The sequence below is a fragment of the Salvelinus alpinus genome, chromosome 2 (assembly GCF_045679555.1).
Source record: "Salvelinus alpinus chromosome 2, SLU_Salpinus.1, whole genome shotgun sequence".
Classification (NCBI taxonomy): domain Eukaryota; kingdom Metazoa; phylum Chordata; class Actinopteri; order Salmoniformes; family Salmonidae; genus Salvelinus; species Salvelinus alpinus.
In genome coordinates, this window is record NC_092087.1 from 41,511,131 (window position 1) to 41,535,545 (window position 24,415).

Sequence of the window (24,415 nt, forward strand, 5' to 3'; positions counted from 1 at the left end):
AACACTCATCCTCCAGCCCATAGCAACCACCACAACTCCAACAGCCGAACATTCCCAACACTCATCCTCCAGCCCATAGCAACCACCACAACACCACCAGCCGAACATTTCCAACACTCATCCTCCAGCCCATAGCAACCACCACAACTCCAACAGCCGGATGGCATCTCACAACTGTGTGAAAAACGATATGGTGCAAATCCCCTCTCTCTCTCCTGTGTGCAGGTGGGGATATAGACTGTGTAGATAAATATGGCAATACTCCTCTTCACGTTGCTGCTAAGCACGGCCACGAGCTGCTGATCAGCACCCTGATGACTAACGGTGCTGACACAGCCAGGTGAGAAACTAAGCATCTTAACACTAGAACGGCCATATGCCAACGGCCACTGACGTTTTATTTTGTAAATAAATAAAAATCTACCCCCCCCCCCCCCCCCCCACACACACAAAAAAAAGCTATGTCCTTCTCCTTCCCTGACTTTTCCTAAATGTTTGTATTTTACACTGCTCATTTGTCAGAATTTTGAAATAACAGTATTGAGAGCCTTTTTACCTGTTTTCTTCCCACACCTATTCCTAACTTAACCCCTCCAAAACAATGTACCCAGCCAGGCGCTAATGCGTCTCTTTCTCCTCACTGAATTACAAATGAATGAATGTGCGATAATTGTGCACCTCCACAATTGAATTTAAATTAGGCCTAACTGAATGAGAAGGAGGGTGAAGAGGTTGATTTAATTTAGGAAGACAATAGGGTAATGATGAGTTTGTTATGCCTATTAATCAGCAGCAAATAATTTGACCGAGCGCCTTGGGGGGTTGATACCATTCTCTTTTATACTTTACTTTGTAAAAATAAGCTGTTATGGGACTGTTTTATTTCTCTGACTTATTGAATTTATCGTAAAGGAAAGGAAAAAAACATGCCACGTGTTGCAGTAGGCCTTTAGAATAATGGAGAACATATCCTTGACTCTATCCAACTTGATGAGCGGGAAACAAATGATGCCAGTCAGCCTTCACAGCCGGCCCATCAAGACTACACCTAAACAAATTTCACACATAATAAAAAGTTACCCTATAGCCAATCTGATGAGCATATTCTGCAGTTTCTATTACGCTTACCTTTGTCAAGGAACTCTCATAATTCAAGAGGTGCAGCTCTATTTCCAAATGTTACCGTGCTTCCAAATGTATCCGTGCTGTCTATGCATTCAGCACATGACCACTCGCGGGGCAGCATTGCTCTTGCTACTAAGCAAAAACAAGTAACATAAGAAAATTCAAATATGCTGTTCTGTTGTCAATGGATGAGTGGGCGATAGAAACCAGGTAGAAACTGATAATGGTTTATGTGACTTCACTGGACTGAATGATGAGGAGAGTGAAGAGGGTGATTGAATTTGATTGATCTGAATTTTGAGTGTGAAGAAGATTTGAATTTATAACAATAGTGTAATTATTCTAAAGAATTGTGGGCAGTCTAATTATTTTATTATGAAAGGCTGGAAATTGTATGTAATTTCCCCTCAGTCAAATCACACACGGAGTACAACATACAATGTGTGTAGTTCACAATGGCAAACCGAACCAAACGAATGGACGCACTGATAGCATTGCAAATGGTGCAGAATTTAGATGAGTTGGAGCCGGATGGAGGATCAGTTTTGAGTTTGAAATTGATGTGGAGTCATTTTGATCTGATCGGTATGGGATTGACGAGAGACCATGCCACGCAACCGCATCAGCGATTATGCGACACCTTCGGCAGGTGTACGCGGAACAAGGCCCGTGAAAACGATGTGCAGTGCAATCGATTTTGTTTGTGGGGCTTGCTCACACAAAGCCCCAAAGCTTTGGACCCAAAGCATAAAGAGAAGACGAGATTGGTTCATGCATAAAGCCACGTGTAGAGATTGGTTCATGCATAAAGCCACGTGTATAAGGGCACAATAGTGTCCAGTACAATCAACAAATGTATATCTTGTCAACTTTTTATATCTTGTCATGAATTCGTAAAGTATTCAGACCCCTTCACTTTTTCCACATTTTGTTACATTACAGCCAAATTCTAAAATTTCCCTCATCAATCTACACACCATAACCCATAATGAGAATGTGAAAACAGGTTTATCGAAATTTTTGCAAATGTATTAACAATTAAAAAACACCTTAATTATATCAATATTCATCAGACCCTTCACTATGAGACTCGAAATTGAGCTCAGGTGCATCCTGTTTCCGTTGATCATCTTTGAGATGGTTCTACAACTTGATTGGAGTCCACCTGTGGTAAATTCAATTGATTGGACATGATTTGGAAAGGCACACACCTGTCTATATAAGGTTCTACAGTTGACAGTGCATGTCAGAGCAAAAACCAAGCCTAAGGTCAAAGGAATTGTCTGTAGAGCTCCAAGACAGGATTGTGTCGATGCACAGATCTGGGGAAGAGTACCAAAAAAATTATGCAGCGTTGAAGGTCCCCAAGAACACAGTGGCTTCCATCATTCTTAAATGGAAGAAGTTTGTAACCACCAAGACTCTTCCTAGAGCTAGCCGCTCTGACAAACTGAGCAATCGTGGGAGAAGGGCCTTGGTCAGGGAGGTGACCAAGAACCCGATGGTCACTCTGACAGAGCTCCAGAGTTCCTCTGTGGAGATGGGAGAACCTTCCAGAAGGACAACTATCTCTGCAGCACTCCGCCAATCAGGCCTTTATGGTAGAGTAGACAGCCAGAAGCCACTCCTCAGTAAAAGGCATATGACAGCCCGCTCGGAGTTTGCTAAAAGGCACCTAAAAGACTCTCAGACCATGAGAAACAAGATTCTCTGGTCTGATGAAACCAAGATTGAACTCTTTGGCCCGAATGCCAAGTGTCACATCTGCAGGAAACCTGGCACCATCCCTACGGTGATGCATGATGGTGGCAGCATCATGCTGTGGGGTTGTTTTTCAGCTGCAGGGACTGGGAGACTAGTCAGGATTGAGGGAAAGATTAACGGAGCAAAGTACAGAGAGATCCTTGATGAAAACCTGCTTCAGAGCGCTCAGACCTCAGACTGGGGCGAAGGTTCACCATCCAACAGGACAACAACCATATGTAAACATCCAAGACAACGCAGGAGTGGCTTCGGGACAAGTCTCTGAATGTCCTTGAGTGACCCAGCCAGAGCCCAGACTTGAACCCGATCGAACATCTCTGGATAGACCTGAAAATAGCTGTGCAGCGACGCTCCCCATCCAACCTGACAGAGCTGGAGAGGAGAAACTCCCCAAATACAGGTGTGCCAAGCTTGTAGCGTCATACCCAATAAGACCCGAGGCTGTAATCGCTGCCAAAGGTGCTTCAACAAAGTACTGAGTAAAGGGTCTGAATACTTAGGTAAATGTGATATTTCATTATTATTATTTTTTAAATTTGCAAACATTTCTAAAAAACGTTTTTTGCTTTGTCATTATGGGGTATTGTGTATAGATTAATGAAGTAAAAAAAAAAAAATGATTTCATCCATTTTAGAATAAGGCTGTAACGTAACACAATGTGGTAAAAGTCAAGGGGTCTGAATACTTTCCGAATGCACTGTATTTCCACAAATATTTATTTATGCAATTCATCCTTTACAATTCTTCATGCACTGGTGCTTTTGTTTAGGATTACAGCAAATAATTTCACTTGTGCACCTGGCTGGTTATATAATATTTTTTGTTTTGTCAAAAGAAGCTGTAACTGGACTTTAAATGAACTCTATTACTAATCAAATCTACAAATCTAAAGTTGATCAAATGGATTACACTGCAATGTTTTTATTGTAAGGGAAACTAAAATAGGCTATAGGCCTATGTTTTTTATAGGACTTAGTCAAGGATATGTTTTGTATAATTCTACAATCTAAACAAATAACTATTGGTATTTAAAAAAAATATATATATATATTTCAACAAATATTTCTTTATGCCGTTAATCCTTTCTAATAGTTGATGCATGTTTGCTGCATCTTGCGGGTTGATATGCATCTGATGCATATGCTAAAGGAGACGCCTGGCAACGTTCTCTAACGGGTACTTATAGGCTGAAAGGCCTTAAGATGCTTTTGGGAAACAGGGCCCTGGTTTGTCAGTCTGCAGTCAATCCCATGTAATGTAAGTGGTAACGATGAGTTGAAATCCACTTAATTATTGTTTTGTGGCACATTTCATTTATTTTATTTCGCGTGTTTCATAGGCCTATAGCCAGCCACAGAGTTGGGCGCATAGGCTATTTACTGTTTCTTTGATTGATGACCAAACGGCTTGTGTTAAATAGTTTATAAAAGGTGTCGAACTGACTGAATAAAGTTAATCTCCTATATCCCTTTGCTATTCATAAATCATACAATGTAGGTGTATTTCCATGGTATCGCAACGGAACAAGTAAACTCAAGATCTTATTTGTATTTTCCTGGGATTCTAAGCCCATGTCGAGTCTTGCCAGTGACCGCTAATGTGACTGGTCAGTGTAGCCTAGTGAACGGCTCTTTTTGAACAGATCTTTCATTCTAACATTTGTAAAAAAGAATCTGAAAAATACAACACTAGTGCATTCGGAAAGTATTCAGACAGGACCGACTTTGGGAAACCTTGTTTTAGGTTATTGTCCTGCTGAAAAGATAATTAATTTCCCAGTGTCTGGTGAAAAGCAGACTGAACCAGGTTTTCCTCTAGGATTTTGCTTGTTCTTATCTCCTTTACGTTTCTTTTTTTTTAAACCCAACTCCTAACCCCTTACCCTAACCCTAATTGTAAACCTAACCCCTAAGCTTAAAATAGCCTTTGTCATCATGGGGACATAGGAAATGTCCCCACAATGGATCGTTTTGCTATCCTTGTGGGGACTTTTGGGGATTTTTGGTCCCCTCAAGGATATAATAACCGACACACACATACACAATCAGGTTACAGAAAATACACATAATTCAGGTGTAGAAAAACAGTATTTATGGCAGAACAAGGACATCTCTCCTGAGAGAATGTTGTCAGAAGATCAGCTCTTCCACTGCTTATGCAACATAATGGTCATCTCAACAGAACTAGCAGCAAAGCTTGCATTTCTCTTCTAGTTAACGCTGTATGTTACATATTTGAGACTATACAGTATCTGATCTCCTAGCCCGTCTTATATCTTCCCGTATCCATCTGTGTCATTGTCTCTCTCTCTCTCTCTCTCTCTGTAGGCAAGGGATTCATGGGATGTTTTCGTTGCATTTGGCTGTGCTCTACGGGTTTTCAGACTGTTGTCGCAAGTTACTCTCCTCAGGTAAGTCTTTAGACTGAAATTGTTGTTTGTATAATGGAAACGGGTCATGTTTCATGGATGTGTACGTTCAAATTGACCTAAGTAGTTCTGTATCAGATAGAATGTGAGCGGGCATGTACGTACAACACATTCTTTAACTACTTGCTTTTCCTCATTTAGTGTTATGTTCAGAAACAGAGATTTGAATAGATGTCCTTCTCAGTACACACAAAGGCCATTGTTCCATCCAGACCTCCTGATGTGGTCACCCTGTATGACCACACTTCCTGTTTTGTGCTGTCGCACTTCCTGCAGGTCAGCTGTACAGCATTGTATCATCTCTAAGCAACGAGTATGTGCTGTCAGCCGGGTTTGACATCAACACCCCAGACAGCCTGGGGAGGACCTGCCTGCACGCTGCTGCCTCTGGAGGGTGAGCACGCGTACCCGCGCACACACATTTTGTAATGAAGAGAGAGCTTTGTAAATGGTTGTGTAATCATCTCATTTGTATTTCTGTTCTCTCTTTGACTGCAGAAACGTTGAATGTCTTAACTTGCTGTTGAGCAGTGGTGCCGACTTGAGTAAAAAGGACAAACTGGGAAAGTGAGTGGTCTCATTCTGGAATTCAACGAACTTGTTTTTCCCCATAGCATTTGTCAGAGTGAATTATATTCTATTTTATTCTATTCTCTTCTCCCATGAGTGTGCCTCATCACCTCTCTCCTCTTCCGTTCCTCTCTTGGCAGAGCTCCTTTGCACTACGCTGCTGCGAATGGGAGCTACCAGTGCACGGTTGCCCTGGTGAGTGCTGGTGCCGAGGTGAATGAGCTGGACCAGAAAGGCTGCAGCCCCCTGCACTACGCTGCCGCATCGCAGACCTTCTGCCGGTGAGACACACAGATAACACACACAGAGGGGCAAAAAAATGCCAGACTCCAAAATTTGACTGACATTTTGTTTTTGTTTCAGAGTGGACAGACATTACTCAGTCGGACACCAGAGTGAGGAGAGGGCAAAGGAGGACTTTTTGTAAGTCCCTCACCATGATGTCATCTCAGTTTTATCAAGCTTAAAACATATAAACCTACCAACTGACCAAGCTCAAAAACGTTGGTTTCTCAGAAGATGGGAACTGTTTAGAAATGTTCAATTTTCTGCAATGGTTTGCAGTTCAAGTTAACCCGCCCATGTACACTGAACAAAAATATAAACGCAACAATTTCAAAGATTTTACTGAGTTACAGTTCATGTAAGGAAATCAGTCAATTGAAATAAATTCATTAGGCCGGATGTTGGCGGGTACTGGAACATGCTGTTGTACATGTTGATCCAGAGCATCCTAAACATGCTCAATGGGTGATATGTCTGGTGAGTATGCAGGCCATGGAAGAACTGGAACATTTTCAGCTTCCAGGAACTGTGTACAGACCCTTGCAACATCGGGCCGTGCATTATCATGTTGAAACATGAGATGATAGTGGAAGATGAATGGCACGACAAAGGGCCTCAGGATCTCGTCATGGTATCTCTGTGCATTCAAATTGCCATAAATAAAATGCAATTGTGTTCGTTGTCCGTAACTTTTGCCTGCCCATACCATAGCCGTACTGTTGACATCAGCAAATGGCTCGCCCACATGACGCCATACACGTGGTCTGCTGGTGTGAGGATGGTTGGACGTACTGCCAACTTCTATAAAAAGAAGTTGGAGGTGGCTTATGGTAGAGAAATGAACATTAAATTATCTGGCAACAGCTCTGGTGGACATTCCTGCAGTCAGCATGCCAGTTGCACGCTCTCTCAACTTGAGACACCTGTGATGTGTTTTGTGACTGAACTGCACATTTTAGAGTGGCCCAGTACAAGATGAACCTGTATAATGATCATGCTATTTAATCAGCTTCTTGATATGCCACACCTGTCAGGTGGATGTATTATCTTGGCAAAGGAGGAAGGCTCACTAACAAGGATGTAAATAAATTTGTGTACAAGATTTGAGAGAAATATGCTGTTTGTGCATATGGAACATTTCTGGGATCTTTTATTTCAGCTCATGAAACATGGGACCAACACTTCACATGTTGCGTTTATATTTTTGTTCATTGTATTTGACGGCTTGTTGTTTGAGCACAATTTTTCCTCTCTCTTTGTTGACGTAGTTGTGTATCCAGAAGCTTGTTGGTTGACCTAACATGACGGTCTTCTCCTCTGTATGTGTAGTTGTTTGGAGTATCTGCTGGATAACGGGGCTGACCCGGCTCTGAGGAACACCAAGGGTTACAGCGCAGTCCACTACGCAGCAGCCCACGGAAACAAGCAGAACCTGGAGCTGGTGAGTCAGTGGGAGGAGGGACTGCAGGCCTGTGTGTGTGTGTGTGTGTGTGTGCATGCTGCAGACAGACAGGCAAAGATAAGTCGTATCATGGATGCATTTCAACAGTGGCTTACCCTCCTCGTCTTCTGCACTATGAAAGAACAGGACAAGTGACGGTAAAGTCCTAGTAGACATCCAACCATGTTGCTTTCACTAGTCCGTTGTTTTTAGATCAGTGCCGATGAAGACGAGGAAAGGAAATCACTTTAGAGCATCGAGACGCTTTCAAAGTCGCACTTGGTTTGAAACTGGTAATGGCCTTTGTAATAAAGTGGTATTTTCAGCCACACCTTTAAGAGCTGAGAGTGGGTGTTGGTAAATAATTTACCAACAGGCTAAGCTCAGGTGACTGAGTCGTGTACCGCTTCCTTTGGGAAGTGCAGTGATCTCAGCATGTGGTGCAGTATGTACAGGTTGTACACTCCTGTCTTTGTCCCTCTGTTCCCCAGCTCTTGGAGATGTCGTTCAACTGTCTGGGAGACGTGGAGAGCAGTGTTCCAGTTAGCCCTTTGCACTTAGCCGTGAGTACAGTACACCCGCTTAGCCTCGTTTCCGCTGGCCTGAAGGTCTACTTGACTGTACTATCTATGCGCTTTCTATAGATTGTTTCAACTTCAAATTAACACGTTACATTAGTTTAATTATGGCCCCTCCTTAGTTCTACAGTGCAAGTTCAAAGTTGGAGTGAACTATCTATTTAACACACTTACCCAATGAATTGACACATTTACCCCCCCCATTCTCTCACACTTCAGTTTGACTGTTGTGTGGTTCTAGTTCTGAAGTTGATGTCCCTCGAACACAGTGACCCATCGCCGTTCTCACACTCATGTTTTTCTCCCTCCACCCAGGCGTATAACGGTCACTGTGAGGCGTTGGGGGTGCTGTCTGAGACACTGGTTAGTCTGGACGTTCGGGATGCGGGGGGGCGCACCGCCCTCTACTTGGCGGCCCAGAAGGGACACGCTCAGTGCTTGGAGGTCCTGCTGTCCCACGGGGTCTCCTGCCACCTCAGGGAGCGCCGCAACAAGTGGACCCCACTCCATGTCGCAGGTGTGTGTGCGTTTTCCACTTTACGTGGTTTTTGTGATTTGTTAGATTCTAATCCACAATGGTGTTTGGATGTGTGTATGAGCTTATGTCGATATTTTCAGTCCTCTCGCTTACCCGCTCTTCATTGTGTGTGTGAGCTTGTCTCTATATTTGACCTTCTCTGTCACCTCCAGCTTCCAACGGCCGAACAGACTGTCTGCTCATGCTGGTCAACCGAGGGGAGAAGGCTGACATCATCGACATTGCCGACGTACAGGGACAGTGAGTGACTGTCATTCATTTCTTGAACATGTTTGTTGAATATGTGTGCACCCACTAGAATAGGAAAGATGATTTTTGCATTTTTTAAAAACACAATTCTCAGGTAGTGGGCTCCTTTTTTTTACCTACTGGTTATTTGTGTGTAAAACCCCTGGGATTGTGTGTGTGTGTGTTTGCAGGACGGCTCTGATGCTGGCAGCTCTGGGCAGTCACACTGACTGTGTCCACATCCTGCTGGAGAAGGGAGCCGGGGCTGACGCCGCCGACAAGCGAGGCCGCACAGCCCTACACAGAGCTGTGAGTGTCCCCACCATGTGTATGTGCTTGGTCTAACCATAGCATCTGCCCAATCTCAAAATATATTGCCAATTGGGGTCCCCTGCAGTCACATTCATCGAATCTGGGTAGATGGGACACTTAGAGAAACTGCTGATAAGCTACACTATATATACAGAGAAACTGCTGATAAGCTACACTATATATACAAAAGTATGTGGACACCCCTTCAAATTAGTGGTTTCGGCTATTTCAGCCACACGCATTGCTGACAGGTGTATAAAATCGAGCACACAGCCACGCAATCTCCATAGACAAACACTGGCAGTATTTTTAAAATGGTATTTATTGAACCTTTATTTAACTAGGCAGGTCAGTTAAGAACAAACTCTTAATTACAATGACGGCCTACCCCGGCCAAACCCTCCCCTAACCCGGACGACGCTGGGCCAATTGTGCGCCACCCTATGGGACTCCTGATCACGGCCGGTTATGATACAGCCTGGGATCAAACCAGGGTTTGTAGTGATGCCTCTAGCACTTCGATGCAGTGCCTTAGACCGCTGCGCCACTCGGGAGCCTTACTGAAGAGCTCCGTGACTTTCAACGTGGCACCGTCATAGGATGGTTTGTCAAATTTCTGCGCTTCTAGAGCTGCCCCGGTCAACTGTAAGTGCTGTTATTGTGACGTGGAAAGGTCTAGGAGCAATAACGGCTCAGCTGCAAAGGGATAGGCCACACAAGCTCACAGAACGGGACCGCCAAGTGCTGAAGCCTCGGGTGCAACACTCACTGGAGACCAACTCCATATTAATGCCCATGATTTTGGAATGAGATGTTCGGCGAACAGGTGTTCACACAGTTTTGGTCATGTAGTGTACTATTGACCTGCGGTGATGGTCCAAGAAAGTTATTCCTTTCAACTGTTCTTCTCTATCTCTCTCTCTCTGTCCTCTTTCTCTTGTCAGTGAAGGGTTCTGTCTCTTTAACTCTTTCTCTGTCTCCTCCTGCAGGCGGTGATGGGCTGTGAGGACTGTGTGTCGGCCCTGCTGGAGCATGGTGCTTCGGCTCTGTGCAGGGACTTCCGAGGGCGCACCCCCCTGCACCTGGCTGCTTCCTGCGGCCACATGGAGCTCCTGCGCAGCCTGCTGCAGGGCGCCACACGCACCGACCCCCTCGACTCAATGCTGGACTACAGTGGATACACTCCCACCCACTGGGCCGCTTACCACGGTGAGTCACACACACGACCTTCCCGGAGAGGCTACAAATAACCTCAGTGAGTAACTCACACAGTGTGGGATTGGGCTAAATAGTATTGAGAGAACTAAACTGTGTCTTGACTCCATCTCTCGTCTCTTTCAGGGCACGAAGACTGTTTGGACGTTTTACTTGAACACAAACCTTTTAGTATCCAGGAAGGAAACCCCTTCACCCCATTGCACTGTGCTCTGTGAGTACCGCTGCTTGTTCCCCCTGCTCTTTAGGGTTCTGGATTCTGCTATTATTATCAGAGCTTCTGTTTTGAAAAACGTAAATCTGTCGGAATGATGAGACCTGGTGTTGAATCCATCAGAATGTTGACCTTTCTACTGCTGTCCTTTTTGTATGACGAAGAGATGGAGGATGTTTTCTCACAGTTTGTCTTGTTCCTTTCCAGAATAAATGGCCATGATGGTGCTGCTGAACTCCTGGTAGAGACGGTCGGACCTCAGATGGTGAACATCAGAGACGCCAAAGGAAGGTGTGTGTCTGTCTTGACTTTCTGCATAGGCCTTTGTGTACGGAGCTCTGTCAAGTCTAGTGTATTGCAGCTTGCCACTCGCTTACCTGTCTCGGTCTTGTGTGTCTGGTTGTGGCTGTCCTGGGCTGTGCCTGAAGGACCCCGTTGCATGCAGCTGCCTATTCGGAGAGTGTGGGCGGGCTGCAGCTGGCCCTGGTCCAGGGGGCAGAGGTCAATGCCGTGGACACCACAGGACGCTCCGCCCTGATGGTTGCCTCCGACAACGGACGGACCGCAGCCGTCGGTGAGTGGCCAGAAATGAGGAAATGTGATTATTGCACCCAGTAAATATGAGAACAGAACGTTTAGTGGGCTTATTAGTTTAGTGTACATTTATGTATTTATTAAATGTATTTATGAACTGTGTAATTCAAACATTAAATAGCAACCCTTGCTAGTGACCGTAGCAAGTGGAGGAAGCTTGTTGTCGACTGTTCTGCAGCCGAATGATGATGATGATGTGTAATTGTGAGAGATGTGTGAACCCAATAGAGATCCTGCTGCACCAGGCCAAGGCAGACCTGACCCTGCTGGATGTCAACGACAACACCGCCCTTCACCTGGCCTGCAGCAAGGTGAGAGACACAGAAAGTCCTGCAGCAAGGCAAGACACTCCGTCATACGCCTAGCTGACACACGGTCTACTGTTATTTAGAATTATGACTCGCTGTAGCCAAATTCACAACCTAAGTTATTTAAAAATTCTGTCCTCTATCAACTATACAGAAAACAAGCATGACAGATCCACATATCATTGGAAAATTGCTTTACACCTTCAGTGTATTACTGTTGATACCAAAGCATTATTAGGTGGCAGGGAAATGGCATGTGTGTACTAATGTTTCAATCCCAGTGTACTAAACCTGACCTTTATGTGTTTCCCTGCAATAGGGGGTATATTTGTACATCAAGCTGCCTTGCACTACAGAAACAGGAGATCTTGCCTTTATAGGCTGTTCTCGGACAAGGCTTGCTTGCTTATTTAATGTGTTTTCTCCCGCAGGCTCATGAGATGTGTGCCCTGTTAATCCTGGGAGAGATCAGCGACCCTTCCCTCATCAATGCAACAAACAGTGCACTGCAAATGTGAGCCATCATCATCTCAGCGACTCAGCCTTTCATGAAAGACACTGTTCAACACTGTATAAAACCCAAGCTTCATCTCTCACTCAGCCCTTTTAAACTCCCAGTCTGTATGATTCCTAACTCCGGGAGTTAAGATGAATGAGAGCTGGGGGATCTATACAAAACCGTGAAGACCTAGCGTTTTGTTTACCCAAGTGGTCTATTGACTGTTTATCCCATTTCCCTCTTTCCCAGGCCCCTTCATATCGCAGCGAGGAACGGTCTGGCTACAGTGGTCCAGGTGCTCCTCAGCCAGGGGGCAGCTGTGATGGCTATAGATGAGGAGGGTGAGTCACCACAGTGTCGGTTAGTGTTGGCCATTTTCTTATGTCGCTTCGGATAGCGTGTCTGATATGCATGTTCACCTCTTGACTAAGCAGGTTGTTATTGGGAACCATAAAATATAATTTGTTCTTCCTAAATGTGAAATATATATTTTAAAATTTGTTTCTGTCTCCTATCGTCAGGCCACACCCCGGCCCTGGCCTGTGCCCCTAACAAGGATGTGGCGGACTGCCTGGCCCTGATCCTCTCCACCATGAAGCCTTTCCCTCCCAAAGACGCCAGCGCCGCCGCCTCTTTTGGCCTCAACCTGCTGAAGCACTGTGGCATCGCCACCACCTGCGGGCCCCTGCCCAACGGCACCCTGCACCACGCCTACGCCAAGGACCGCCACGGCACCGCCGGCCTGGACGGCTGCTTCACCGAGTGAAGCAAACCCCCAACCTGTTCCCCTCAGACCTCCCTACCCTGTCCCCTTACATCTTTAACTAGCCAGATCTGCCCTCTTTAATCCACTATGATCTGGGGGACCCCCCCCCCCTTCTAACACACACAACAAGAGCAGGAATATACTTTGATTTACGTGTGTGTAAGTGCGCGTGTGTGTTTGGATGTGCGTGTGTGTTTGGATGTGCGTGTGTGTTTGGATGTGCGTGTGTGTTTGGATGTGTGTGTGTGTGTTTGGATGTGTGTGTGTGTTTGGATGTGTGTGTGTGTTTGGATGTGTGTGTGTGTGTGGATGTTTGGGTGTGTGTGTGTGTTTGGATGCATGTTTGGATGTGTGTGTCGGTATATGTGCGCGTGCGTTTGTCTTTTGTGTGTTTAAAGAAAAACGAAATCCCTTATGGGTGCAGTCAAACCTATATGCAATTATTTGCCTCTCTGTGGCATATCGTCTCTGTCGTCGCTAGCCTGGCCTTAGGTCAGACACCCTCTGTCCAGTGTCCAGGACAGAGCACGTCACTGAGTCCCTCTGAATCGTACCGGCAGAGTTTCTGTATCATCATGAAGTTATCACGGTTTTGTTGAATTAACAGATTCACAAGCATGTGTTATAAGCTACAGTCTAAATTAATTCTAAATTAAAATTATTGTGAATTTTTGATATTGCACTTCAACAACGAATAAACTTACCTCGCAAATCCCAGTGAAAGAGATGACCTAGTAGAAGGAGAACGGTGCCTCGCCAACTTTTACTCTGACTGAAACTGGTGCAATAGGCAGCATGTGTGGGTCTTTCCGGTGCTGTGCCTCTCTCCGAAGACTAGAATAAAACTGAAGTAGTAGAGTGAGGGAATACACGAGGGAAAGTGGGAGAGAGTGATAGACCGTCGCTGGGTTTGACTGTACAGTTAAGGGTCTGGGTGAGTTGAGAGCTCTGCAGAGAAGCCCATGGATTTGAAAACAAGCGGTGACAAGCTGGTGTTGACTCACCTAGAAGTCCAACAACAAGCACCTCCCACTGGCTAAGGCCGTCTGAGTGACATCATCCACCAGGTCCAGTAGATGCCTGACTTTTGTTGGCTGGGTTTTTCTGCATTAGCCCCCTCTCACTGAGTCCATACTGAAGGGAGTAGTTGTGGGTCTTGCCTGAACCCCACTCCCGCTTGTCACTGTCATAGAATACTTTTGGTACCTTAATTACGGTGGTTCTAAGACGTTTCTGGATATTTAACAATGTTGTGCCTATGGAATACTGAGAGACGACCACAACCCCTTAACCTCACCTACTTTATACCCTCTGATCCCCCACCTGATCCCTGATTTATTTAAGATTTTAAAAGAGAACAATGCTAGTGGGACATTTTTAAAGGATGAAATGTAGATTTGAAGAGAAATGGGTTTAGCACACATACTGAACAGCATAAGCTATTTTTGTTGCTGTCGTATAAACACTTGTTTACATAATGTAAATGGTCGTCGTATTTACTTGTGAATCGACAGTCTAATATGTTTGCACAATAAGGCCATGCCTCCAGTAGGAAAATAAAGACCGAAGACGTGTTTTCAATATAGCTGCTAAAATATTCCTGCCTTTTCCATGGATTCTATTCACGGTTTCTGTCAATGCGGGTCTACATTTGGTGTGTACATTTTTTATTTTTTTTAAATTGGGAAGCAATATTCAAACAGACTTCAAATTCTTTAGCATTTTTTTTCTTTTCATGCAGTTTGCTGTGTGGAAAGGTTCATGTTTTACCTCAACATTGGGGATGTTTTCAAGAAAATAATTTGCACTACCCCTAAAGTTAAAGTATTATTTTTCAAATGGAATAGGTAGAATGTGTTTTTATTGTTTTTCTATTCTTTCCAAACAGCCATACTTGAAAAAAAGTCTGTAATCCCAATCAAACGGCATGCGCTGTAATCCTCACTTGTCACGTCAACACTTGTCACGTTGATAGGCATAGCATTGGGAGTTGTCAAAAGTACAGCCAAAAACACAAATGCATTCCTTTTAAATTTTAATTAGGCACGTCTTGTACTTACCTCAAAGCTTTTAACAACGCAACTCATTGACCTCTATTTGGGCCACACTATAGATCCATTTATTTTTGTTGAAAGCTTCTCTGCCGCCTTTTGCACAGTAGTTGAATCAGTTTAGTTTTAAGGTTATCAGTTGATTACGCTGTTTATGAAGATTGTTAGTTATGTTCATCTGAACAGAATTCAAAATGATGTTCACTCAGTTTGTAATTGTTTTCTTGAGATTGTAGAGATTTCCCCCCCAATTTTCTTTTTTATTACAAAATCAGTTTTTATCAGCATTTGACCCTAGTCAAACATTCATAAAGTAATTTGAATATTTAAACAGGAAAAGGTATTTTTAAATCCATGGTGTACTGTAACATTATGCATTAGCCTGCTTTGTATCTGTATTTTCCATATTCCAAATGTAGTTAAATGGCAAAATTGCACAAGTAGTGTTACTGTACCGATGCATATCTTTTCTCTTAACAGTACACCATATTGACAAAGTATGGCTGACACAAAAATACAAATATTTATATTATGTTGGTACGGTTATGTATGGACAGCTACTTTTTTTTTGAGATGACAATCAGCATCACAAGGGCTTTTTATTTATAAGTAAATGCTTTTCGGAAGTTGTTTTTAAGAAGTGTATTTCGGGATTTTATTTATTTGAATGTCAAAGAATCATAAAAGTCATTGAGGATTTCTTTACACCCGTTTTGAAGTATGTGTGCTCCCATTTCTCTTTTGCGGCAACAAGAACACCGTGTTGACATGTCTGGTACAAATACCTCCATTGTGTTATACACTGACAACCTTAACCCCCTTTCTCCGTTACATTGTTGTTTCTCTCTGGATATGCCTCATTCCTATTATCAGTTGTGTAACCTAGAATTGTTCTCTTTTGAATGGAATATCAAAATAATTTTTCACATCTCCTTAGATGTACATACTATTCATTATATTAAGAAAAAACATTTGATGCATCAATTTCTGAATCATATTGCAGCCTGAGATTCATTGTCAGCTCCTGGTGCATTCAATCATAGGGCTGGGAAGGAACTGTGTTTTAAAAAAGGAAAAAAAGAGAATCTTAAAAAAGTTAAAGCTTATCTTGCACCTATTCAGATGCCAGTAAGGGTATTCCACAAGGTTTTTAATGTCAAAGCCTTTTTAAGAAAAAATAAGATGACAAAGTCAATATCCTTTACATGATGTAGGAATAGCAAATTCCAAAACCAGTGTCGTTGTTCCTCATATTTATACTAATATGCTGAAAAAATGATTGTATTAAGCTACCTGAAATTTGTGGCATTTTACATAAGCCTTTTTATATGATGTCAGAGAAGGTTTAGGCCCAGTTCGATGAGGTAAGATCACATCGAATAGTAAGCCATTTAATAATGTTCTAGGGTGAATTGCTATGTTAATTATAATTGTTGGGTTGATTTAAATGAGAATAGGAACTTACTAGATCCCATAAAAAAAAATTATCCTATATTGTGTGACATTTCATTGACCGTGGATTTGGTGTAGCCTACGGTTTTGTTGTCGTTAGGCTGGTTAGATATGACATTGAAAACCCCAATCTCCCTTTTGGAATAAGTTTCATTGTGAAACTGAATCCCTTACTGATCAATCGGATGCCTAAAGACATACAAGTAAAGAGTTAAAGGACTAAATTCATGAAGCCCCTTTCCTTCCCCTTTAAAAAAAACGTTTTTATTTCCTCCCTCCCTATTTAACTATTCTGTTTACATTGTGGACATAGGTTAACCTAGTATTGTGATCTTTGGGGCCATAGAATGTCGGAAAGCATTTTAGATTTTCAGTGATGCAACAAAAACAACAATTTTCACTCAGTCCTGACCCAAAGCACTTATTTGAAGAATAAGCACTTTTGTATATTTAATATCTCTATATGTGTATTTATGTATACCGGTACATACAGTATGTTACCTATGTAGATATAAACTTCTATTTAGGGAAAACAATACCTTCAGTGGAGAGATGAGAGTAGATGAACTGGTGACTGATCTTCACAATCATGTGTGATGTGCTTGTGGGAGAGATGCACTGTTTTAATTGGAGGGGCATGTTTCTCTTTGGGGTTAGCATAAGAGGGCAGTGAAAAGTCTATGGTCGCACCTTGGTGTGCACATGTGCAGCAAAAAAAACGATTTCAAATGGAAAATTATACTTGCGCTGCCTTTCATTGAGTTGCCAAAAAGCGGGATGAAACTGAAAAACACTTGACTATTTACCGAAATTTGAGATATTACGTACATTTGCAGACATCTTAACTAAGCCATATTAGTCAATTGCTGACAAAAATGTGAATGTATGGTCTAAATTATGGCAGGGGTTTTGGTTTTCGAGTAACTGACTTTTGCTGCACTGTTTAAGTTAAGTTCTAGAAATTATGGGAAAAGAATGAAAAATGAACTAAAGCAAAATAATCTTTACCTCTGCCTCCTCATGCAAAGATGTGGTAGGATTGTGTTTCATCTTTTGATATGAAAGGATGGCTAACTTATTTGTGCCATTGAAGGGTATTATTGCATTCTGCGGATGGGTTAGCCTAAAAACGTGGTACATCCAGCATATATGCCTTACATTTAGCGGTACAAGCTTCACTCCAATATAATCGTTTTGACTCTTATAAATCATTTGGTGAATGATACTTTTAGTTCCCCTCTAGTTTTTGTTTGTCAACAATGGGCACTAGCGCTAATAGCTGAGCTATCCCTCCTGTTAACCATGGACTCACCATGGACTGCTATCAAGATTGCCTTACAATACCTCTTAGAAATGATGTATAGTTGTTTTGCTACTCTATATTTTGTAGCGCGTAGCCGATTTTTACATTTGCGAATGTGTCCGTTTTTGTCTATCAAAACAGTCGACCTTAATAACTCCCCATTCTGTCACCTAGACTCACAAGTGCCGTAGAAATCCCTGTTTGTCTATGAAAAAAGGAATTGTCTTTGACTCTCAGTGGAGATGGTATTTGTGTGATGCTCAGCACAAAGAGAGGAACAATGTTTTTTTTTTTTAGGGGATTAGATTGTGCTTCATCCTTTATAATTCATCCTTTTTTATGAAGGTAGAATTGTAATTCTGGATTGCATCTAATGAATTAACTAATGTATCAATTAAACACAGTTTTTGGTTGATTTCTCACATGCAACGTCTGAAATTTTATCAGTATGGTATGGAAAAGCATCTGTGTAGAATGTTTTTGTTCTGAAGGACTAAGAACGATAATACCTTACAATGGCTCAAATGGCAAAGATGGACAACTTTCTCAAAATGCTTCAGTTTGTAGGAATGAGAGACATGGGCGCTTTGGCCAGTGGATGGAGTGAAATAGATAGCATTAGATAGTTGTGAATGTGCATGGTGGAAGACTGATCAAGTCCAAATTGTATTTTGAAAAAGCAGTATGGGTAGTAGGGTAGAAGATGGTAAAATTGCACAGAAGTAGTTGAGTCCGAGTACTGTAAACTGAGTTACAGGAGAAGTTGGGGAAAGAACTATTAAAAACTTTGGAAGGAAGCAGATTCAACACATCTTCATTTCTTTCCTTTTTGTTGTTGTTGTTGTATAGATTAAGAGTACTTATGGACTGACAAAATGTTGCCATCAGATATGTGAATGGAAAGAGAGACTAAGTAGGGTCGCGTTGAAATTGGAGAATAGGAAGAACACACACTATTGATATAGTGGCCTAATGTAGCTGCCTTTATCTTGATGAGACACTATGGTCCTTCTAGTGAGAAAGCATTCATATGGTATCGAACACTTATGTCATGCTGATTCAATAACCTCTAAATTAGGTGTGGAAGGGATAGAAGTTTGAAACAAAGAGCATGTTGGTTTCTTTTAGTTATGCCAGTGATCACCATGGTGATGCTGTCCGTAACGTAGTCCTCTGGGATATCTTCCACTTACCTCTAGGACATCGATGTCCTTCATTACTTGAAAACTCATTGGATTAAGGCAATAGCTAGGCAGTTACCTTTTTTTTGTTTGTCTTTTATTCCCATTTGAAAGGATTCTTTCAAATCAAGAGAACACCGTGAACATTTCCTCTTCTCCAAGCATGATATAAACGGCAGAATTAGAGCTTTCTTTGTTATTAGAATTTGTATAAATGGCTATAATTTTCTCAAAAAAGTAAGCATGTAAAATGCGGTATATCATATTAAATGGATTAAACAAGATTCATTCATCTCATGACGTTTATAGTCATAAATTACATTTGATCACCAAAACAAACACCTCTTGAAATTGACAGAATTATGTCATCTTCAATGTCCAGATTCATGCGTGAAGCACACTATTAAGTTCTTCCATGATTCCAACTGCTGCATGTCTGTCCTATCTATGTAGACAAAATGTTTCATAGAGAAGATGGCATGTCTGATCATGTTAAGATTCTTGATTTTTTATAGATTGTAGGCTATGTTTATGCCTTCATTATTAATTTGTTTATGTTGTACAACTACTACGTGGACAAGATTTACATGATTATTCAGTCGTAACATCCAAATTCTTGTTAAAATTGAACCAAACTGTCGGTCCCACTTTTCTGCTATTTGACCCTCAGGTTGTGTGGCCCATGTTGTACTGTCTGAAGTTTGTCTGGTCCTAACGTGTTTGATTACGTTTGTCACTCTTGTGCCTCTGAAGTTGGTTAAGGCTTAGTAACACATGTTCAAAACAAAGCAAACTGATGTATGGGTTGACTTTATTCTCAGTATTTGGCTTCTTTGAAATACTTCAGAGACAATGTAGACCCACCAATTGCTTTATTTTGTCTGTCTTCTCTTCCTCTTCAAGGACAGTTACTGAGTTGACCCTCCAAAAAGACTATAGAGGGGTGCACTGGTGTTGTCTCCTTAGTGGAGAGTAATGTCCACACTATTTCTATTGTATGCCTTCATGTATTACTTGATTAGCCGTTATCAGACATTGAACAGCTTACCTCAAGATGTTATGTCTCGCAATGATTTTTACCCAAACCAGTGCATTTTATTGATATATTGGACCTCATTGGAGAGTAAATGTGATACATATTATGCAACTATTTTTGTCATTTTTTTCCTTCTTTGATTTGATGGTTGTTTAATGACTCGACTGCTTCTTGACAGCCACCCATAGGATGGGGCAATGCAAGTAGGAATCCTGGGTGGTGCAGTGGTCTAAGGCACTGCATCGCAGGGCTAGAGGCATCACTACAGACCTGGGTTCGATCCTGGGTCTGTATCACAAACTGCCATGATTGGGAGTCCCATAAGGCGGTGCACAATTGGCCCAGCTTTGTCCGGATTAGGGGAGGGTTTGGCCGGGGTAGGCCGTCATTGTAAAATAAGAATTTGTTCTTAACTGACTTGCCTGGGTAAATTTAAAGGTTAAATAAAATATATAAAAACCGTTAAATGAGGATATTGAATCATGATATTTCCATTAAAGAAATGCCTCGATAGGCAACCAAAGGAGAGAAATGTCTTGGACCGGAAGTTGTTTTAGATCCACATCATAAAGTAACTTATCAGACTTCTGTGAATTTCTATGTATACTGTATGTCACATGGCTGGTAAAAATTGTTATAGTTAAAGAATGTTACCTTGTAAACTGCGAAACCCAGCTCCTCTATTACCACCCAATACAATCCTGACTGACACTTTGTCGTGATACAGACGGGCATACTAAACTTTGTCCTTACAAAACCATTGAGTGAATAGGAACACTTTTTTTTTTTTTACACATCAGCAAAATGGTCTTCCGTTCATGCCAATTGAAAGCCTTATTGTTGATAAAAGAGGAGGTCACACCTCCCAGGAACACAACTGCTCACAATTTACAGACCCGGTGAAGCCAGTGAGCCATTGTTGTTAATTCAAAACACAACATGATTCTAGTGCTTCCCAGTCTTATCATCCATGTCGTGCACTGTGGCTTCAACTCCTCGAGCAATTGTTAATTGGTTGGAGAAATATACAAAGAAACACTCATGCTGTTGTCATGAATCCAAACACCCTCTGGATGTACAACTTGACTATAGTTTATTTTGCTCTCGTTTGATTCTTGCCTTTGTCTTGCTTGCCATATTTGTCAAGGGACCTGAAAAAACACATTGAAATAGTGTTGAATCCCAGTAGTGATAATACTGGAGTTATAGTGTGAATTCATAATAAAAGCAATATTGGCAAGTGCACTTTGTTGGGTGTTCTAAGCACAACATCACTAAAAATGCACTTCAGACAGAGTAGTGTGTAGAGATTGTTGTTGATTTACTTAACTAAATGGTATTGAAATTAACATGGTAAATTATTATCAAGCAAGACTTATATTTGTGACATTTGTAGTGCCATTTTAGCAGTATGTTGATTTGATCAGGATGTAGTTTTAGTTGGTGTTTGTACAACCCCCCCCCTTCTACAAAATGAACAGACTTAAGATAATCACAATTTAAAAGTTGTGGCTTAGGCATTTTATAGGCTAGTTTGTATGCAACCCCTTTAATTGTGTGTGTGTGTGTGTGTATATAGATTGTTCTCTGTACTGCAACATGTTCTAAGAATAGGTGGTGGAAGAAGATTGTATTTTGTGGACAAGGAAGACAATGGATCGCTATGCCATAGAACTTAACAATGTTTTGATTACTTTTATAGTACAGTGAGTAGGCATAGAGTTCTGTGTTTTAAGTGTGTTCGTGTGTGACCATTTGGGCAGTTAGCTGTCATGTCTTCATTAGTGAGTATGAGGTGAAGAGTGTGCGATGGTAATATGAACCGCTATCAGCAAAAGGGCAAAGAAAACATGTGTATTCATTCCTGTCTATTGTATTTCTTTACCCACTTCCTGGTTTATAAATACCGTAAAGAATATTGTTTTTCCTTCTAATTATTAACGTGAAATACATTTCCTTTGAAACACAAGTGATGTATGTAAGATTCTGGTGCAATGGCCTGTAATAGTTTTTGGTTGACTCATTTTAAATTTGATTGTTAATTTGAGCATATTGGAAAATAAATGATAACCTAAAGGTTAGGCTTACTGCTTTCTAGTACAGTATCCTACGTGCTATGTGGGGTAGACTAATATGCATTAACAGACCTTTTGAATTAAATGTAAAGCACTGGTGTAATTGAAAGCTTGAGGTTGGTGGTTGGTAGTCCTTTGCTTTAACAGCCCTTATTTTGGTTCTGGATATATTAGCGTCTTATTCAGGAGAGCGTCTCGGTTTGATTCAGTCATTGGGCATTGCTTTGTATTATGCTAGGATTTGTTTACTCCAATAGACCAGCCAAGCAAAATGTAACACAAGCCCGGTCTACGGGCTACAACCTTGAATTATTATGTGCTTTGACTGTCCATATTGCCTCTGCTAGAATTTCATTGGCTTCTTGTTTCGCTGCAATTTTTTTCACCATATTGGAAGTTTCGGGTTAAAGTTAGTAATTGGTCAAAAAGTTGAACGTTAGGGACTATTAGTGGTTAAAATATCTGCCTATCTGGTTGTAGTCCGTAGAAGGGATAAACTATGCCAAGCCGATGTTGACTTCCCATGTGACTTCAGCATGAACTGTAGGTGATCATGAAAGTGTTATTGTGCTTCATTTAGGCCAAACTATAAATTAGGAGATGCGAAGTGAGCAAGTGGAAATGCATGAAATGCTTTCTCTTTGGCACCTTAGGCTGTTTTGAAGTACTGCTGCCTGGTGAAGAGCTTGAGCATGCCTGCATTCAGTATTTTCTAGAGCGTTCAGTAAACATTTCTTATAAGTTTTATTAGCATGAGATTGTGTGATTTTTGAATCCATATTACCTCAAATATATCAGTTACAATTAATACATTTAAGTTAAAACAAATGGTCTCACCTCAAATGTCCATGCTATTTTGAAACTTTTACTACTAATGTAATTGATATGATCATGTTTTATTTTGCCTACCTCCTTGATGCACAGCTACTCTTTGTCTCCTTAGCTCATAACCACCTATAGTGAGCTACAAAAGTAGTGTGACAGTGACACATTTGGGGGGGACTATGTACAAAAAGTGCTGCAATTTTGTAACGGTTCACCCAATATGGATGAAAATACCCTAAAGGTAAAGCTGACAGTCTGCACTTTAACCTCATAGTCATTGTATCAAATCCAAAGTGCTGGAGTACAGAGCCAAAACAGTTTTCACTGTCCCAATACTTTTGTAGCTCACTGTATACTAGTGTCTGAAAAATATGAAAGCATATTAATCACTTTTGATCTAAAAGACAAAAAAAAAGTGAGCTTGATTTTGTGTGTGTACGTGTGCTTGTAACATGGAAAGAAAAATGATATCCCAACAACCACTGGAATGTGAAGCCAAACTGTATTTTGATCGAATTAAATCTCTTTTAAGGTCTAACTGTTGTAGCATACATGTGAACCTCGTCTCTGGTACATGTTTGCTATCCTTCAGATACTTGTTGCAACAAGGTACTTTATGATTGTTTTTTAAACCCTCCTGAAAGTATCCACCAGTAATCATCCTGTTTTTCATAGTACGGTGGGTTTTTACTGTGTGTAAGTTGAGCCATACGTCTAAAAGTCTAGTTTACAGCTGCAACTGTGTGTACAACTACCAGAGATTGGGAGAATGTGTGTGCATCTAACTTAATTACAAAAGCAACAAATAACTAAAGCTGTTATTGAAGTAAAATTATGGATATATGTCGCATGTGGTGTTTGTGTGAAGGGAAATCTTATTGCATCCAGCCTTAAGCCTTCAAAAGAAAAACAAATCTAGACCTTAATTTGTGATCATGCTACCACCACAACTCCCCTCACCTCTCCCAACCAACTGACCTTTGACTGAAGCATAGGAATGTGAGATACAGTAATAGGGGTTAGAGATCTATTCCCTAAAAGACACACACACACATACCCTTCCAACCCTGAACAAATCTCCAACTTGTTCATTATTTTGTGACAATGCAATCCTTGAAAGCACTTTGCCTTGTTATATAATTGTGTGCTACTGAATGGTTATTTCTTACAAAATGTTACGAAAATGTATAAAATACATGATTTTAGTGAAACAGCGTAATCTGCATTGACCTTTCTGACATTACAGGAGAAACTTAATAAACCAAGGCATTGAAACCTGATCGATTTTATACAATGTATGCTACAGCATTTGAGTCTTGTCATTCAGTGTTGTGGCTTAGGATTGGTTATGTTTAAATAAATTGCTATTGCTTAATATCTATCTACTTTGTGTTTTCTTTATTTTACATTTTAAAGACAGAATCCTTAATTGAAAAAAATAGCAAAGCATGCTCCTGTTTACCTAAAAAGCTAAGAGTGAAGGCATCACTACAGATCCGGGTTCGATCCAGGGCTCCCGGCAGCGTCGTCCGGGTTAGGGGAGGGTTTGGCCTGATGGGATGTTCTTGTCCCGTTGCGCTCTAGCGACTCCTTGTGGCATGCACGTTGACTTCGGTCGCCAGCTGC

At 41.5% G+C, this 24,415-nt stretch overlaps 1 protein-coding gene across 2 annotated transcripts in view; it reads left to right on the plus strand.

Moving 5' to 3' along the window:
* Positions 1-24,170, plus strand: part of LOC139561666 (serine/threonine-protein phosphatase 6 regulatory ankyrin repeat subunit C-like) — a 34,516-nt gene extending 10,346 nt beyond the window's left edge. The window contains exons 10-28 of one of the 2 annotated variants that reach the window (XM_071378915.1): positions 226-340; positions 5,218-5,300; positions 5,595-5,712; positions 5,817-5,885; positions 6,029-6,169; positions 6,252-6,311; positions 7,503-7,614; positions 8,106-8,177; positions 8,508-8,709; positions 8,883-8,970; positions 9,150-9,267; positions 10,260-10,479; positions 10,612-10,699; positions 10,907-10,990; positions 11,128-11,273; positions 11,522-11,604; positions 12,033-12,115; positions 12,350-12,441; positions 12,622-24,170. In XM_071378915.1, coding sequence (XP_071235016.1) covers positions 226-340; positions 5,218-5,300; positions 5,595-5,712; positions 5,817-5,885; positions 6,029-6,169; positions 6,252-6,311; positions 7,503-7,614; positions 8,106-8,177; positions 8,508-8,709; positions 8,883-8,970; positions 9,150-9,267; positions 10,260-10,479; positions 10,612-10,699; positions 10,907-10,990; positions 11,128-11,273; positions 11,522-11,604; positions 12,033-12,115; positions 12,350-12,441; positions 12,622-12,866 — 2,219 coding nt within the window. In that variant the 3' untranslated portion in view covers positions 12,867-24,170. Of the gene's footprint in view, positions 1-225; positions 341-5,217; positions 5,301-5,594; positions 5,713-5,816; positions 5,886-6,028; positions 6,170-6,251; positions 6,312-7,502; positions 7,615-8,105; positions 8,178-8,507; positions 8,710-8,882; positions 8,971-9,149; positions 9,268-10,259; positions 10,480-10,611; positions 10,700-10,906; positions 10,991-11,127; positions 11,274-11,521; positions 11,605-12,032; positions 12,116-12,349; positions 12,461-12,621 lie in introns of both variants that reach the window. The other variant, XM_071378921.1, reaches the window with a different exon arrangement.
* Positions 24,171-24,415: the final 245 nt, after the last annotated feature.